This window comes from Martes martes (assembly GCF_963455335.1).
Source record: "Martes martes genome assembly, chromosome: 5".
In the NCBI taxonomy this organism is placed as follows: domain Eukaryota; kingdom Metazoa; phylum Chordata; class Mammalia; order Carnivora; family Mustelidae; genus Martes; species Martes martes.
In genome coordinates this window covers 135,307,848-135,325,747 of record NC_137892.1, presented here as the reverse complement: position 1 = coordinate 135,325,747, position 17,900 = coordinate 135,307,848, and the positions used below count along the sequence as shown (strand labels likewise).

At 34.5% G+C, this 17,900-nt stretch overlaps 1 protein-coding gene across 1 annotated transcript in view; it reads right to left on the bottom strand.

Moving 5' to 3' along the window:
- RICTOR (RPTOR independent companion of MTOR complex 2) overlaps nt 1-17,900 on the bottom strand; it is a 124,944-nt gene that overhangs the window by 70,992 nt on the left and 36,052 nt on the right. Inside the window, exon 3 of the mRNA XM_080803916.1 lies at nt 8,779-8,876. Coding sequence (XP_080660042.1) covers nt 8,779-8,876 — 98 coding nt within the window. The remainder of the gene's footprint in view (nt 1-8,778; nt 8,877-17,900) is intronic.

Sequence of the window (17,900 nt, the reverse complement as noted above, 5' to 3'; positions counted from 1 at the left end):
ACAGGAGGAAAAACAGACATAACGTACAGGTAAGACAAAGAAAAAAATTCTAAAAGATATATATATTTTTTTTAAAGATACATTTTTTAAAAGTCTATATATCAAAATTTTGACACCAAAAATGAAAGTGCGGTCAAGGTGATTTATTTTCCTCTCTGTGCTTTTCTGTATTTTGGAAATGTTTATAATGAATCAGTATTATATAACCTGGGGACGGTTATCCATATATAAAATTCATGAATAGGAATGGAAGTAACATTTATTCACTACTAATCTTGCTAATCCTAGAAAATAATATTTTTAGAAATGAAGACAAATGAGTTTTAGACATAGTAGATAATATGACTTCTCAATGCCAAAAAGCTAGTAAGTGATAAAGCCAGAAATCAGACCAAACTAGTCTGAGTCCAGAGCCCACTATGAAAATATTACTACAATTCTGTATTAGAATTATTTACACAGGGGCAAAGGGAGAGAGGAGATTTGATATAAAAAATAAATAACTGAACATTACCATCTTTATTTCATTTCTCCAGCCTCAAAAATGGTATGATTCTAAAGTCTAGAGAACTGCACTCTGGTTATATATGAGGTAAGTGAAATTATTTTTTCCAAAACAGTTAATTAGAAACACACATAACAAAAATTGCCCATTTCAAAGGATCAGAACACACACAAAAACTATTAACTACTGACACTATTAAACATAATTCAGCATTTACTTGAGATTTCCAGGTATTTAAGATTACTAGCATTGTTATTGTATGGTACATTACTTAAAAAAAAAAAGAACTGCTTATGATGCATCATGATCACTTAGACCTTGGACACATTCCAACTCAAATTTAATAGAAAAGTGAAGCTTAGAATTTGTTTATATCAACATATAAAATATTGTGTTTTGGGATGCCTGGGTGGCTCAGTCGGTTAAGTGACCAACTCTTAATTTCAACTCAGGCTGTGATCTCAGGGTGGTGGGATAAAGCCCTGTATCTGGCTCCATGCTCAGTGTGGAATCCACTTGAGATTCTCTCTCCCCTTCTCCCTCTGCCCCACCCCAAAATCTTTAAAAATAAATATACTGTGTTTTTAAAATGGGAAAAAATGTTACTTCTTGAAACAATGATTGACCTATCAACTCAAGTTCTAAAAAGGCAGTATTTCCAGTTTTTTGTTACAGTAGCAATGCATGTTAATAAAACAAAATGCTCTGAAATCCTAGAAATAAAGTAAATTAAGTCTTGTCCTGTCAAGGATTGGTTTCTCCCCTAAAAGTGTACTTGATTCTCATTTCTGTACTATCTTTTTCACATGTGCCAGATCCTTGTAGAAAACTGTAGATTCGGGGAAACATAGTTTCCAAATTACCCACCCTCCTAGACCAAAATATAGGACTGTCCACGATTTAACATTTGTTAGAGTTAGCAGTTTTGATGAAAAGCTAAAAGAAACCCTCAAAGTTATTATTATGGTCTTCAAAAATCACATTTTGAAAAGTATTTTGAAAAGAGTATAATCTTCCCCTTTTGTCTCAAAGCTTAGGAAATCTTCCATTCTACTATAAATCTATATGTATGTATAAAAAATCCTCATCCTCCATTTTGAAAAAGAAAAAACAATGCAAGAGAAACGTTTCAACTGCAAGAAACACTTTTGAAAAAAATGCCCACTCAGTTGGAAAGGAAGATCACAAGTAACAACTAAAAAGATCAATTTATGACAAAACATAGCATGTTTGTCATAATTGTTGTCTATTTTCCAGGGATAGTAACAGATGTTAGGGCTATGTTTTCAGTGGTGGTTAATAACTATTGCTTTTAAGTTGTTTTAAGTTATTAAAATGTTAACACTGCCTGCCCTATCACATTAAGTGTGTATATTCAGAACCAAATCATGGGTTACGTTCAGAAATCATTAAAGACCTTTCAAAACGTTAGAATTAGCATCGTAACAGTCACTTAATATGTAAAATTATTAGATATCACATTTTTCATTGGGTTTCTGTTGCTCCCATTCCATTTGTTTTTATGACTATCAGTCACAATGTCTAGCTGAATGTGACCAAAATGATAGTTCATGTAGAAGATGGTAAGAGAGGGCTACCCTCTGCTTTTATGATTAAAAACTGTAAGGACGATGTATCTTAGCTAAATGGAAAGTGTTTCAGAATGAAGCTAACTTTAAAAAAAAAAAAAAAAGGCAAGCCAGCTAAGAAATGGAGAGACAGAATACAATTAACATTTTTTCAACCCTTGGGTTGTTTTACCTGAAATTAGGACCCAAAATATGTTTTTTCTCATCATGAGAGCAAATAACTTCTTTTCACTTTAGTTCAGTTTAATTAAGTTTGTTGAATTTTTTTAATAAGACTTTCTTATAAAAACTAAAATATGTAAAAGGAGCAATCAACAATAGCATAATCTTACAAAGGTAAGACAGAAGTCTAAACTACTTCTAGGTAATAAAAATGCCTGAGATGCTTATTAAGATTATTTTAAAAAAATATAATGATCAATTAAAACAGATTAATTAAAACAATTAATTGATATTCACATTTTACTCATATTGTTCTGAAGGTTAAATTACTAGTTCTCACAAATAAGAACAGACAGAATAATCCAAACTTAAAAAAAAAAAACATCACAGATAAGAATGCCACAACATGGTCTTTTCAGAGTGCACTTAGAAGCGGGTTTTAAAATAAAAAGTGAAAATGCTTCTTTTTACTTTTTTTAGAAATCACACTTCTAAATCCTATTCTGCATAAGAAAGTACACAAAAGTGTTAGTATACATTATTTAAAATAGCAAAAAGAACTACGAAAAACATTTTTTAATGGTGGACTAAGTTACAGTATATGTACGTATGCATATGTACAAATATGTATATATTTGTAAACAAACACAAATATATATGTGGATACATCTACACACATATATCTAACCACACACATACATGCAGCTTTAAAAAAATAGATCTATATTTATAGAAAAGGAAAGGATTCTATGATATATCGGAAAGCAGAAAAGTGCAAACTATAAATCAATATATATGTCATGATCTCATTTAAAAAACCGGGGTAGAATGCAAGCTGGTGCAACCACTCTGGAAAACAGTGTGGAGGGTCCTCAAAAAACTGAAAATAGAGCTACCCTATGACCCAGCAATTGCACTACTGGGTATTTACCCTAAAGATACAAACGTGGTGCTCCGAAGGGGCACGTGCACCCGAATGTTTATAGCAGCAATGTTCACAATAGCCAAACTATGGAAAGAACCTAGATGTCCATCAAGAGATGATTGGATAAAGAAGATGTGGTATATATACACAATGGAATACTATGCAGCCACCAAAAGAAATGAAATCTTGCCATTTGCAATGATGTGGATGGAACCAGAGGGTATTATGCTTAGCGAAATAAGTCAATCGGAGAAAGACAACTATCATATGATCTCTTTGATATGAGGAAGTGGAGATGCAATGTGGGGGGTTTGGGGGGAGGTAGGAAAAGAAAAAATGAAAAGATGGGATTGGGAGGGAGACAAACCATAAAAGACTCAATCTCAAAAAACAGACTGAGGGATGCTGGGGGGAGGGGGGACGGGAGAGGGTGGTGGGGATATGGACATTAGGGAGGGTATGTGCTATGATGAGTGCTGTGAAATGTATAAACCTGGCGTTTCACAGACCTGTACCCCTGGGGATAAAAATACATTATATGTTTATTAAAATAAATAAATTAATTAAAAAAAAAAAAACCCAGGGTGCCTGGATGGCTCCGTGGGTTAAAGCCTCTTCGGCTCAGGTCATGATCCCAGGGTCCTGGGATGGAGCCCCGCATAGGGCTCTCTGCTCAGCAGGGAGCCTGCTTCCCTTCCTCTCTCTCTGCCTGCCTCTCTGCCTACTTGTGATCTCTGTCAAACAAATAAATAAAATCCTTAAAAACAAAAACAAAAACAAAGAGAAAAAAACCTTTGTGCACAAGTAATAAATGGTAAATAAATTCAGTACTCTATTAAGCACACATTTTCGTTTAGCTCATTTAATTCTCACAACTCAATGAAACAAACACACACACACACACACACACACACTCACACACACACAATCATACCAGAGAAGGATAAATACTTCCTGGTGGTTACCTCTAGAGAATGGTACTTTTGTCATAGTGGGGAGGAGTATGGGAAGGGTATGTGAGAAAGAACTTTCACATTTTACTGTAAATTGTTCCGTGCTGTTTTAATTTTTTATATTTAGCTTATACTATTTCTAAAGTTTTTTCAATACAGAACAAAATAAAGATTCTTTTGGAGCTTTCAGTATAGAATATAGGAGATTAAACACAGGAAAAGAGAACTTTTAGAATGTAAAAAGCTGAAATATTTTCATGTTTAAAAAAACAGGTCATTAGATTATAAGCATGTTGTCAGTTTTAAAAATAGGATACTAAGATTATATTCATCAGTAGTCTGTTATACACATTACTTTATCTAGTGAAATGATGTCAGAAGGCAAGCATGGGTGTGTGACATTCACATGGTTATAGGATCACATCACTAGCACCCTCTCTTCAAACTTTAAAAGGAAGTTTAACTCTGCAGAAGAGGTCTATCCTATACAACATTTTAGCCCCATTGATCTACAAATTAAGTTTATCCTAACAGCAGGCTTATATTAAAAAAACAAGACAAATAGTAGTACAGCCAAAACTCATATTTAAAATACAAAATCTTCTCGATATAATATAAAACCTTTAATTAAATACTTGCTATATACCAGACTTTGGAGTAAAAGGGAATATAAGAGCAGAAGAAGAAATACTACAGGTTTCTTATGTTTATTTACTTTTTTCTTATAATTTTTATTTTTTTATAAACATATAATGTATTATTAGCTCCAGGGGTACAGGTCTGTGAATCACCAGGTTTACACACTTCACAGCACTCACCATAGCACATACCCTCCCCAATGTCCATAACCCCACCACCCTCTCCCTACCCCCCTCCCCCGGCAACCCTCAGTTTGTTCTGCGAGATTAAGAGTCTCTTATGGTTTGTCTCCCTCCCGATTCCATCTTGTTTCATTTATTCTTTTCCTACCCCCCAAACCCCCAACGTTGCATCTCCACTTCCTCATATCAGGGAGATCATATGATAGTTGTCTTTCTCCAATAAGAAACTCAATTTAATAAGATAGTAACCCAAAACAAATAGTAATAACAAACAATAAAATTTAGTAGACACACATAATCTCTTACGGGAACAAAGAGAAGGGTGGCCAACTAATTCCTAACTAGTCTAACTAAGTGACATCAATTATTTTTCTTATTTTCTTTTTCTACAGAGATATATATATTCTATAAAGATTTCTTATTCTATAGGGATATTCATAGAGATTTCTGAGACTTTCTAATTTTACTCTGTAAGAACATGAAATACCAGCTATGTAAATGTTTATGAACCTAGCTCTCCACCAAAATGGAATTCAAAGATACATTATATTATGATTAAATTTGCTAAGCATTTATTTTGCACTAGGTATCTGAAGAAATTTTATAATAAAATCTACTGACACTTATTTACAGGAATGGTTCTTACCCAGGGGCAATTCTGCCTCCAGGAAACATTTGGCAATGTCTGGGGACATTTTTGCTTATCACAACTGGTGGAGGTATGCTACTGGCATCTAGGGGGTAGAAGCAGGGATGCTATTAAATATACTACAAATGAGAAGACAGCTTTCTAAGATAAATAATTAGCTAGTCCATTATGGCAGAATTACTGAGGTTGAAAAACCCTGTTATAGTAACAGCTTACTACTCTGCAACTTGAATTATTAAGCAGATTTATGTCCTTACAATCAGCCAAAAAAACCAGAAAAATGGCAAAAAATACTAAAGCAAACAAAAACAAATCCCAGGTTAAAAGGTGCTATGTTATCTGTTATGAAGTACCTACTGTATGCCAGGTACTATAATGACCTTGCCTTTTAACGGCATCAAGATTACCTGAGTAAAGAAATCTGCCCAAGACTGCCTTGCTAGTTATGGTCAGAGCTGGACTGTAAGTCTCCATCTACTTGATCTAAAGCCCATGCTTTTCCCGTTGTTATCACCAGGCAGCCAAACTGATTTTATCAAGTCCAGTGTTCGTGGACTTCACTAATGAGAGAGCCCCTCAGACCCTGACTCAAGATTTAGTCCCGCATATTGTAGACAAATTCTAGTAAGTCTGGTTTTCTGGTTTTTAAATCCATAAATAATTTATAATAGCAAATAAAAGGGCTGCTATAAGCTGGTACGAGGGCCAGAGGGAAATGTGAAAATTACAATGAGAGGATAAAGCAAAATAAAAAACAAACAAGAATACAAAGAGCCCCAAAGCCCAGGGCCTTTATTAAGGAGATAAATCATTCTGTACTCTACAGGACTACGATGGGGGAAGAGGAGGAGAGAGGGAACAGAGAAAGGAGGGAGAAATAAGGAAGGAGAGAAAGAGAAGAGGTTAGAGAAAGGTGGAGAGGAGATGAAGAAGGGAGAAATAGCAGAGAACGAGAGAGTGAAGGGAAGGAGAAGGGGGAGAAAAGACTAGGAGAACACAAACCAAGGAAAGACCAAGAAAACAACTTAGTGAAATACTGTGGGAAAAATTCAAACAAAGACAAAGAACAATGAAAATGGAAAAGGGAAAAAGGGAGACAGCACCCGACCCTAACCCAAGAGAAGCAGGGATGGAGACAGAAATAAACGGAGAATATAGAAGGGAAAAAGAAAAGTGTCCAACAGATTCCTAGAAATAAATGTTTACACTACTTCTATTCCAAAGTCTGTCTCTATGTATGTATTGTCCATTATGGTTAGTATCCACTAGCCACAGGATGCTATGAGCACTGTTAATGTGGCTATTCTGAATTGATAGCACTATAAGCGTAATATACACACTTGATTTCAAAGATTTAGTATAAAAATGTTAAATATTTCATTAATATTTTATACAAATCACATCAAATGATAATAATTGTAATATACTGGATTAAAGAAAGTAGTATTATTAAAAATAATTTCACATGCTTCCTATTCCTTTTTTAATGTGGTACTAGAAAATTTAAAATTATATTTGCAGTTCACATTACATTTCTACTGGAAGGTGCTGCTTTAGATTTTTAATATTGCTTTAGGATCCATACTAGTGCCACAGTAATATTAAAAAAAAAATCACTCATCTTTACATCCATCCCCAACTTTCAGAATCCTATCTGGCAAAAGATGTGGAACTACATATCTAGATATCAACCTGATTATGACAGGAACCATGAATTCAAACAGGACATAAACCTATATTAAGTTGTTTTTAATGGTTAAATCTAGGCAAGTGATAAAAGAGTTGAGTAAAGAATAGTGAGGTAAAATTGGAAAATTTAATAGAAGGGAGTAAAATGAGCATATACAATTTACAATCATGAAAGAATTCTGGGTCTCAAAGACTTGACATTATCTGACAAGCACACTGAAACATGCACTTGGAAGATTTTCATTACATTCGTTAAAAAAATGCCAATATACCTAGGGATATTTTTGAAAACTTTTTCTCAAGCACCTATTCAATGTTTTTTCAGGTCATTTAAAATATCATTTTCTTGTCCCTCATAGATGCCAGAATATTCCAAAACTTCACTAAAGAAAAATAAACACATTGTTCAACTATGAAAAACAAAAACCAATCTATTTTATATTTATTGTTTGTCACCATATTGAAAAAACGGTTTTGTTATACAGTGAGTATATTCCCATCTCCTTTTAATTCTGTGAAGTAAAACAAACTCAAAGCCATAGTCTAATTATTAGTTAGCAAAGAATTAAACATTTTGGAAGGATTAAAGGAGTGCCACTCAAACTTTAATGTACATACAAATTCACCTGAGAATCTTAATTAAAATGTAGATTCTGATTCAGTAGGTCTGGGGTAGGGCCAACATAGTACATTTCAAACAAGCTCCAAGGTGACAGCAATGCTGCTGGTCTATGGGTCACGCTTTTAAGGTGTTAAACATATAATTAATCCCAAATTTAAATGCAGCAGAACAATGTATATGGAGGAAATTAAAAAAGAAAAAAAATCTTCCCAAAGGAACCATTCTGTTTCCTATTTATGGCATCATCTCAAATAACAGGCATTTTTAGTGTTTCCAAGAGTTGGCTGTCCAGCATTACCAAGCTCAAAAACATATCAATCCATCTATCAAAGTCAAGAATTCTTGGCTTCTAATAAAGATCAAGTCAATATTTATTTGGGACAAGGGCCCTTCATTCATCCTGGGCTCTAACCAAAATTAGAATTAGAGAATCAGGGATAATGGAGAGGAAGTTTTAATATTTCTCTGAGAATAATGGTTATGCCTATGAAATGCAAAACACACATGTACTTATGTACCAACATTTATCATATATTATCACATAAAAATGAGTATTAAAAAGGTAAAAGTAATATACCATGTGAAAAACAGTAAAGACCCAATAATGGACTTCTTAGTGACATTTTTTCTTTACTTTCTGAACCTACCAAATTTCCTGCAACAAACATGCACACACTTCCATTATTCAAATACACTGAAATTAATAACACATGACAAAATCCATGAGAAGCAGCAGAGGAAAGCACTAATATATTAGGTGACTACTCAAGAATTTCTTGTTAATTTCTTGTTAATGATAGTTAAAAAGCATCCGAGGTAAGTATAATAAGGAATAACGAATTTTAGATGAGTTACTTACTTACCTTAGTAAAGTTATTCAGATGGCCTAGTTTTCTCATATTTGATACTCCTTGCAATTTGGCCACATTTTGGAGAATCTCCCTTAAGTTGTCAGAAGGTTCTAGAAGAAAAGACAAGACAAATTAACATCATTTTAGAAAAGTACTTTCCTAACCAAACACATAAAACATGCAGTTATTTAAGCTCCACAACTTTGGTCTTGGTTTAAAACCTTATTCTCTATCTCAAATCCATCTACTTAGGTGACTTCAAAGTCCATGTGAATGACCTTCACACCTCTGCTCCACTCATACCTATGATCCAACTCATGTATCATCACCTGGAATTATTTAACTACTAAACCTTAAATTTCAACATTCCAACTATTACTTCTTGCTACAATATACAAAAGGCGCCAAAAATACTGTCCAATATATTTGAATCAACCAAAAAACAGGACAAAATATATGAAACCATTGTTCTCAAAACACAGGACCTCAGTAAAGAACAGTGATCCCTGAGAGGTGAGAAACACACAACTGTACCCTAGAACTGCCCCCAGCTAACTGTCTTAAGAAAGTTCCCAGGTGTTGGTGCTGACAGGTAAAAATCCAGGCAAACAGTCCAAGTTTTAAAGACAGAACTCAAGAGTCCAAGAAAACCAGGAAGAATTAGAAAAGAGAGAGAATGCTGAAGATCTGCAAAGGGACCCCTCTAGTAGTCTGTACAGCAATGACTAGTCCATGCATGTGAGGAAATTAACTACTTGAAAGAAGTAAGAAGGAAAGTACCCTCTGCTCACACAGGACAGGGAGCAGTGCCTGTTCCTAAGAGCCAGACTGAAAATCTGTATAATTCACATGGATTGGTTAGAGTCAGAGTAAGACTAAACACTTCTTTTATCCCACCTAACAAATCTTCAAAGCAAAACTTGAAAGAATTAAAGTAATCCCAAGTAACTAAACTGTGTCTCAGACCAATGGTCAAAATTTATATGAAATAAAAAAAATATGAAGCACCTAACAAGGCAAAAATTACAATGTTTAACAGCCAGTTGAAATTTATCAGATATGCAAAGAAGCAGGAAAATAGACTTACAAAAAGCAGAAAAATTAATCAACCAAAATAACTCAGAACTAACAAAGATATTAGAATTAACAGATAAGAACATTAAAAGCCAATATGTGCAAAAACTTTGGGAGAGGCATGAAAGGTATGCAAATCATTCAAACTGAATTCCTGGAGATGAAAACTAGGTCTAAATGAAAATATACCAGATGGGAATAAATGCATAATAACTTTTTATAGAAAGTAAGAACTATGAACTTGAAGACAAAGCAATTTAAATTATCCAAAATGTAATACAGAGAGAAAAAAGAAATAAATGAAAAGAACATCAATGAACTGAAAGACCTCAAGTAGCCTAACACAATGACAATGTATAACTGGAATCCTCAAAGGAAAGAAATGGAGGATAAAAAAATTATTTGAAGAAATAACGGATGAAAACTTTCCAAATTTGATGAAAATAAGCCAATAAACCCTGGAAGTTCAACCAATCCCAAGTACAGAAACATGAAGAAAACTAGACCAAAGCACATCATAATCACGTTACTCAAAACCACTGGCAGAGAAAACCTTAAAAGGAACCATACTAAAAAAGACAAGTTATGTGGAGAGGGGCAAAGAAAAGGTTGACAGGAGACTTCTCATGAGAAACAAGGCAGATGAGAAGAAAGTAGAGCAACATCTTTCAAAATACTGAAAGAAAGAAAAAAGCTTCAAAAACATAAAAAACAATCTTAGCTCACTTGCTTTACAAAAATGGGTAACAGCCAGATATGGCCCTGTGGTCAGCAGCCCACCAACTCCCCTGGAATAGAGTGTCAATTTCCTCAGGTTGCTACAAGCTATTTTACTTTTCATATATTCAGCATCCATTTGTTTAAACAAAACAAAAGCACAAGCTAAAGAAGAAAAAAAGAGTATCATCACATGGCTGGTATTTTAATCTAAGAGCCATTATGACTTTGAGAATTTTATCTGTTAACACAAAATCAAAGAACTATTTGTTTTGAATTACTGTTTTCCTCAGCAAATGAAACTGCATTGTCCTATTTTACATTTAGCTTGCATCTGCTTATTTTCCTCCATTCTGTTTTACTGGGTGTTAGCCATGACAACCACAAACTGGTTAGTGCCAAACCACTAAGCACACTACATACCCCAGCTATTTCCAAGTACTTTAAAATTGCTATACACTGAGATCATTCACAGCATCTCCCACAAATTCTGGATTTTTTAAATCCCAATGTAACTCAATCTAATTTTAAATGGCTCAGTATATGTCTTTATAATTAGTGACTCTGAGGTTATCTTAAAAGTGGAATGAAAGCAGCTCATCACTGGGTAGAATCAGATTCCACCAAAAAGAACTGCAAGGTTAAATCAATGTTATTATTTAGTAATACCTTTTCACTATTATAAATGGTATTTGAAGAGATTGAAGAAGAAAACTGTAAGTAAACCAATGGTGTCAAAATGGTTTAATTGTATTTCAGAACTTTATATTAATTTTATAACAGCCTTCAAGGTAATTCAGAACCTATAGCATTTGCAAAATAAGAGTTAAGAGTTAAGATCAAGCCAGTTGAGAAATTCACCTAATGGAAACATATAACCTAACCAGTTCACATCAACTTATAATTAGGTTTTCAGGCACCAAAGCTTCACTGAAATGATCATACAGTTACTATTATGTAATGTTCTGATAGGACCAACAATTAAAATCATTAATCTGGAAATATTTATTCTTCACAAAGGTTTGTGGATTTCTAACTATTGCCTATTATCTAGGTACAAACTGATTGTAGACATTTTTGAAAAACCAATCTTGCTACAAAAATAAAATCTCGTATCTGAGTTCATTCACTCAACAAATAATATTTAAACATCTATTATAGGCAAGTACTATTTTAGGTAGTGGAAATACATCAGTGAGCAAAAGACATCCTTCTTTAATAGACCCTATATACAAGTAGAAGAAAACTGACAACAGCAACAAAAAAATCTCCCTGCACACAATCTGAAAATTGACAGGTGGTGAGAAGTCAACACCGGATCAAACGTTTGCCTCATGAATAATAATACAAAATGAACCAAACACTAATAATACAGGTGTTACAGTTGTCAATCCAAATCAAAATGAACTAGCCTTTCTCCTTCCTTCCCCTCCTCACCTCCTTTCTCTTTTACGTAATTAATTCCCAGGAACCCCCAACTAAGGACAACTTTCAAAGTTTCTTCATAACATTATCTGCTGAAAAAACAAGCTGTTTCCTTCCAGAAGCTACTTCCTAGACCAACTCAAAATAATATGAGCGCCATTTTAGATGAAATACTATGCAATGCTCATGTCCTACAAAGTTCCCATGGAAATAACAGGTTAAAGTTGCTGGAAAAGAAATGAGAAATCCCTGGTTTCTTCCTTACCTGCTACATCAGGAGTCTGCAAACTTTTTCTGTAAAGATCCAGACAGTAAGTATTTTAAACTTTGAAGGACATAAAGTCTCTGTTTTAACTACTACACTCAGCTGTTTTACCAAGAAAGCAACTATAGAAAATACATAAATGAATGAACGTGGCTTTATTTCAATAAAGCGGACTTGGCTGACATAGTTTGGCTCTATAGTCTTCTCCATATAGTCAGAACTTAAACTTGGATGAGTAGCGGGGAAACTGAGCTCAATGTGGTTTTTACTGGGGGTTGGTAAGATGGGAAGAAGCAAAAAGAAATTCAGGAAAAAGTTTACCTCTTTTTATTTCTTCCTACTCTCACTTAATGTTTCCAACTTAGTATCTCCAAAGCTATCTACTGATAACAGTGCTATGTGAGAAGTATAAAACACAAATGAGATTGTCAGGATATTCCCAGAAGCCCTGATGTTTAGGAAACCCACAGATGCCTAGGGGAAGAAAAATTTCAGCTAGCTGGCTATGATGGCAAACCATTCAAAAGCAAGGAAGCAAAACACAAAAGAACTAGTAGAATTACAGTGGCTCTTTTCCTCTTATTGTGTAACTTGTGAGTCCTGAGTGTTCCTGATGAATCTCTGAGGGTAATGAAATAATCAGCCAACTCTAAATATCTAGCAATTTAACATTATATAAACACATATGCATATACATACACATACATGCAAAAAAACACCAAGAGAAAACTACAGTAGACAAATCTTTTATCTAGATCTATATATGTACAGACACATACATATACACTCATTCCCCTCCAGCTCAAGTCTCCATATAGGCACACATTCACACATATACACACAGGTACACAGTGTATGTCCATATTTGAGTGAGTAAACATGCATTTATTTTAAAATGTCTTTAATAGTTACTGCTTTGTAACATGCTGCAATAAACTTTATAGAAGTATTTTTATCTGTTAATAAATACAAAACATAAAATTGATTTTTAAATAAATTTAGGTTCAAGTACATATAGTAGATTAATGACCAAGAACTACTAGCATACAGCTATTTGGGAGTACTGTAAAGAACTATGAAATGAAAAAGAACTGGATTCAAATCTAGTTTATTCACCTACAAAAAAACCACACAGCCCTGTCTAAGTCAATCTCGTGGGCATCCACTTTCTCCTATCTATAGTGAAAATACTAATTACTTACTTTGAAAGCACTGTTAAAAGATGTGAGGTGCTTAGCATAGTGCCTAAACCATAACAAATACCCAATAGTAGCAACTATAGTTAAAGTTATTTTTTAGTAAATACAATTTTTATGAATCGTGAAAATTATGTGTTTAGTCCAAGCAAATGCTTAATGCCTATGTTAATGTGTTTATTTTATTTTATTTTTTTTTAAGATTTTGTCACAGGGAGGAGAAAGAGAGAGAAACAGAGCACGTGCAGGGGGAGCCACAGGCAGAAGGAGAAGCAGGCTCCCTGATAAGCAAGGAGCATGATGCGGAACTCAATCCCATGATCTGAGCTGAAAGGCAAGCAGTTAACCAACTGAGCCACCCAGGCATCCCTATTAATGTGTTTAATGAATTTTTGTTTCATGTTTTAGAACATTACTTTTATGATCCAAGATTTGCTCATTTATTTATTTTTTTTAAGGTTTACTCATTTTTTAAGAAAGATTTTATTTATCTATTTGACAGCACAAGCAGCGGAGCAGCAGGCAGAGGGAAAGGGAGAAGCAGATTCCCTGCTTAGCAAGGAGCCTGATGCAGGGCTCGATCCCAGGACCCTGGGATCATGACCTGAGCCGAAGGCAGATGCTTAACTGACTGAACCACCCAGGTGCCCCAAGATTTGCTCAATTTTAAAGTAGAAACTGTTATCATCTCATCTGCCTTCTTGAAAATTTCAAAGAGGAATTACAAGTGGGAGCAGAGCTGAACAATATTTTCTGTGATTTACTTGTGAATATATGTGAAAAAATGCTAATAAAGCAACAAGCTAGTAAAGTAGGGTGTATTAAAAATTTAATGTAACAAAATTAAATATGACTACATAAATCTGATATGACTTAGTGATATCTTTAATATCATCTATTAGATACTATCTATTAGATAGACTTAAATGATTAAAAGCATATGGGAATTACGATAGTTGGTATTACCTTTGCAAAAGCCAGCAGCAAATCTGTCCCCCTCTACTAGCAAACACACCGGGAATATATCTTCCCACCCTTACCCACAGATCCAAAAGTTGAGGAAGAACTGCTTCAAGCTCTAACATTTCCTGAAATTCTCTAACAATTATTAATATCAAAGAGATATAATTCAGTAGGGAAATGATATATCCCATTGATTGCACCCTGGGAAAAGGACCTTCCTTTTACCTCTGATGCAGAGGAACTCAGAACTTTCAGGAGAGCCTGTTTCAACCTTTGGATCACATGGTAGGATACTTTTTCTTATACCAATGACAAAATATGCTCCTTTCTAACTTTCATCCATTTGTTCTGGTGTAACCATATGGAATGCAAAACAAGTATTATCATTGCTCACATACTGAAAATATTCATGTTTCCTCTCTATAGCAGGTAATCATCTTCTTTTAATCATTGACATATTTTAAATACAAATACTGTAGTAGAGATGGGCAAGGAAAATCTGTTACTACTGCCAGCAAATCAGTTTAATTATAATCTTCTTAAATGTTAGGTTTATCATACTAAAAACTGCAAGTTTTCATAGGGCTGTTTTAGAAGAATGATGGACATGAAGCACCTCTTGAGAGGGAATGATTTGGTAAGAGGCAGGGCTACATGGTCCCCAAGACGACAGACACTAGGTTTCTTTAGCCTGGCCTGCCCTCTGTCTTGCCAACTTGGGGAAAAATCCTTCTCATTCTTGAAGTCTGGCTCAGATGTATAAAGGTTTTCCCTAATCTACAAGACCCCCTCTTTATGTTCCCATGACACATCCTTCATACCACTACTGCAGCAGTTATGACAATGTATCTATCACATCTGCCTGGCTTCAAATTTACATCTGTTGTTTCACTATAATTATTAATACCACCTCCTTTCACTCTGCAAAGTATCCCACATTGTATTATAAATGATACTACTGTAAGTATAGTTAAACTTCAACTATTGTTAATAAGATTTTCTTAAACATGGGGCACCTGGGGGCTTCGTCAGTTAAGCATCTGACTCTTGGTTTCAGCTCATGATCTCAGAGTCTTGAGATCAAGCCCCATGTTGGGCTCCCTGCTCAGTGGGGAATCTGCTTGAAACTCTCTCTCCCTCTGCCCCTCCACCTGCCTGTGCAAATACTCTCTCTCTAATAAATAAGTAAACTGTAAAAAAAAAAAAAAAAAAAAAAAAAAAGATTTTCTTACAACTAGGTCTGCATTCTATTTCTTTTTTTTTTTAATTTTTTTTAAAGATTTTGTTTATTTGAAAGAGAATGAGTGAGAGAGAGCATGAGAGAGGAGAAGGTCAGAGGGAGAAGCAGACTCCCCAAGGAGCTGGGAGCCCGATGCGGGACTCGATCCTGGAAGTACGGGATCATGACCTGAGCCGAAGGCAGTCGCTCAACCAACTGAGCCACCCAGGTGCCCCTCTATTTCTTTTTCCCAGAGACAGAAGATAATAGTTTTGCTGGGTTCTTGTTTCCATGTCCTACTTGCATAATAACGATGGCAGGAAAAAGTGAGGTGACTTTTGCTGATCTGTAACATTTTGAGACTGTCTTTCCAATGACCCAAAGGTTCAGATCTCTTTCCCTCCACTTCAATTTTGGATGTCAAAGTTACCTCAGAGAAAAGTTACCTTTTCTCTATTCATTCAAAAATACATCTTCCTTTCTATAATTCCAAAGAAGTGCTGATTTTGAATGATTTCAAGGGGAAAAGATTTATATACTAATATGGGGGGGGGGGTCCTTGTTGAAGGTTATCATTTTGTAACTGATTGGATAAATTAAATAAGTGACATCTACCAGTTCACTAATGTGACTGGTTTACAATGGTACAAACAAAAATCGTGTCTTTAATTGGTTTATTACAAGCATGTCATAATATATTATAACTGTAAGATACAGGCCAAGATCAAGGTACAGAACATGAAACATAAGAGTCAGCTGGAAATAGGTAAATGACTCATCTGAACAGAACTTCTATTAAAAGATGTATACATACCTCTGAAACTAATAATACAGTATATATTACATTGAATTTAAATAAGATTTTTTAAATTAAAAGATGTATGAATATATAATCTTAATAATTAGAATTATATATTCTGTAATCTTTATTTCAAATCATAATTTTGAATAAATCCTTAAAAAACTGGGGTACCTGGGTGGCTTAGTCGGTTAAGCACCCACTCTTCATTTGACTCAAGTCAGGTCATGAGATCAAGTCCCAAGTCAGGCTCTGTGCTGTGTGTGAAGCCTGCTTGAGATTCATTCTCTCTCTCTCTCTCTTCCTCCCACTCTTCCCCTCCCCTGCTCACATTCTCTAAAAAAAATTTTTTTAATTAAAAAAAAATTAAAATAAATGACTTAAAATATTTTTAAATTTAACCTTTAAATGACAGAATAGGCTTCCCAAAGTTCCTAAAGAAAAAAAAAATGTAACATTAAGATTATATAATGGGAATAATACAGTCAGAACACAGGTTTCCCCACTAGACTGAACATAGCCATTTTACTACTTATGTAATTAAAAATATAAACGTATTCTATAAAGGGCAGTTCTGACTTATCCTGGAAGTAGCTCTGGATTTAGATTTCCAACTTTTATTCAAATACACTTCAGTGATCACTCTATGCCATGTACTGTGCCAAATGCTAGGCGAGAAATATTAATAAACATAAGATATGGTCTCAGCCCTGGAGATCAAACTTAAACGAGAAAAGAGAAGCACATAATCAATAATATATGACAGAGAGGTTGGCAATAAATATTATGGGAACAAAAAAAAAGAAGGGTGCCTGATAGACTTCACTAGACAATAAGACAAGTGAGAACAGGAAACCTTTTTCATACATGCAACCCTGGCCTCTGATACAATACCAGGCACATGGTGGGTTCTCAATAAATACCCACTGAAAGAAAGACTGAAAAGGGGAGATGTAAGATAGAAAAGAGTAGTATGTGAACAAAGACACATGAAAAAAATGCTATTTTCCTCAAGGACAGCAAGAAATTATGTATTCCCAGAAACAAGGTGATCAGGAAGAATAAAGGAAAAGGAAGATGCATTACAATGGCCTTATAACATAGACTAAGAAACTCAGGTATCTTTGAGCAAAGGGTAATTACTAGGGAAAACACTTATATAAGTAGATGGCATAATCAGCTGTGTTTTAGAAAGACAAGTTTGGAAAACAGACTGTAGGGAGGACAAAGGCAGGTATAAATAGATGTTACAAAATCTTCCATGCAAGAAACCATCAGTAATGAATCAGAGGCAATAAGAAAGGTATAGGATTAGAGGAAAGGTAGAGGGAGGAATCAAGGATAAATCCAAGTTTCTCAATTGGCTAACTTGACGTATGATACTATTTACTAATACAGAATCCTAGAGCCAAGTATAGAGTTAGGGATTTTTTTTTTTTTTTTAACCATCTGTAGTAATAAGAATATGTACCAAAA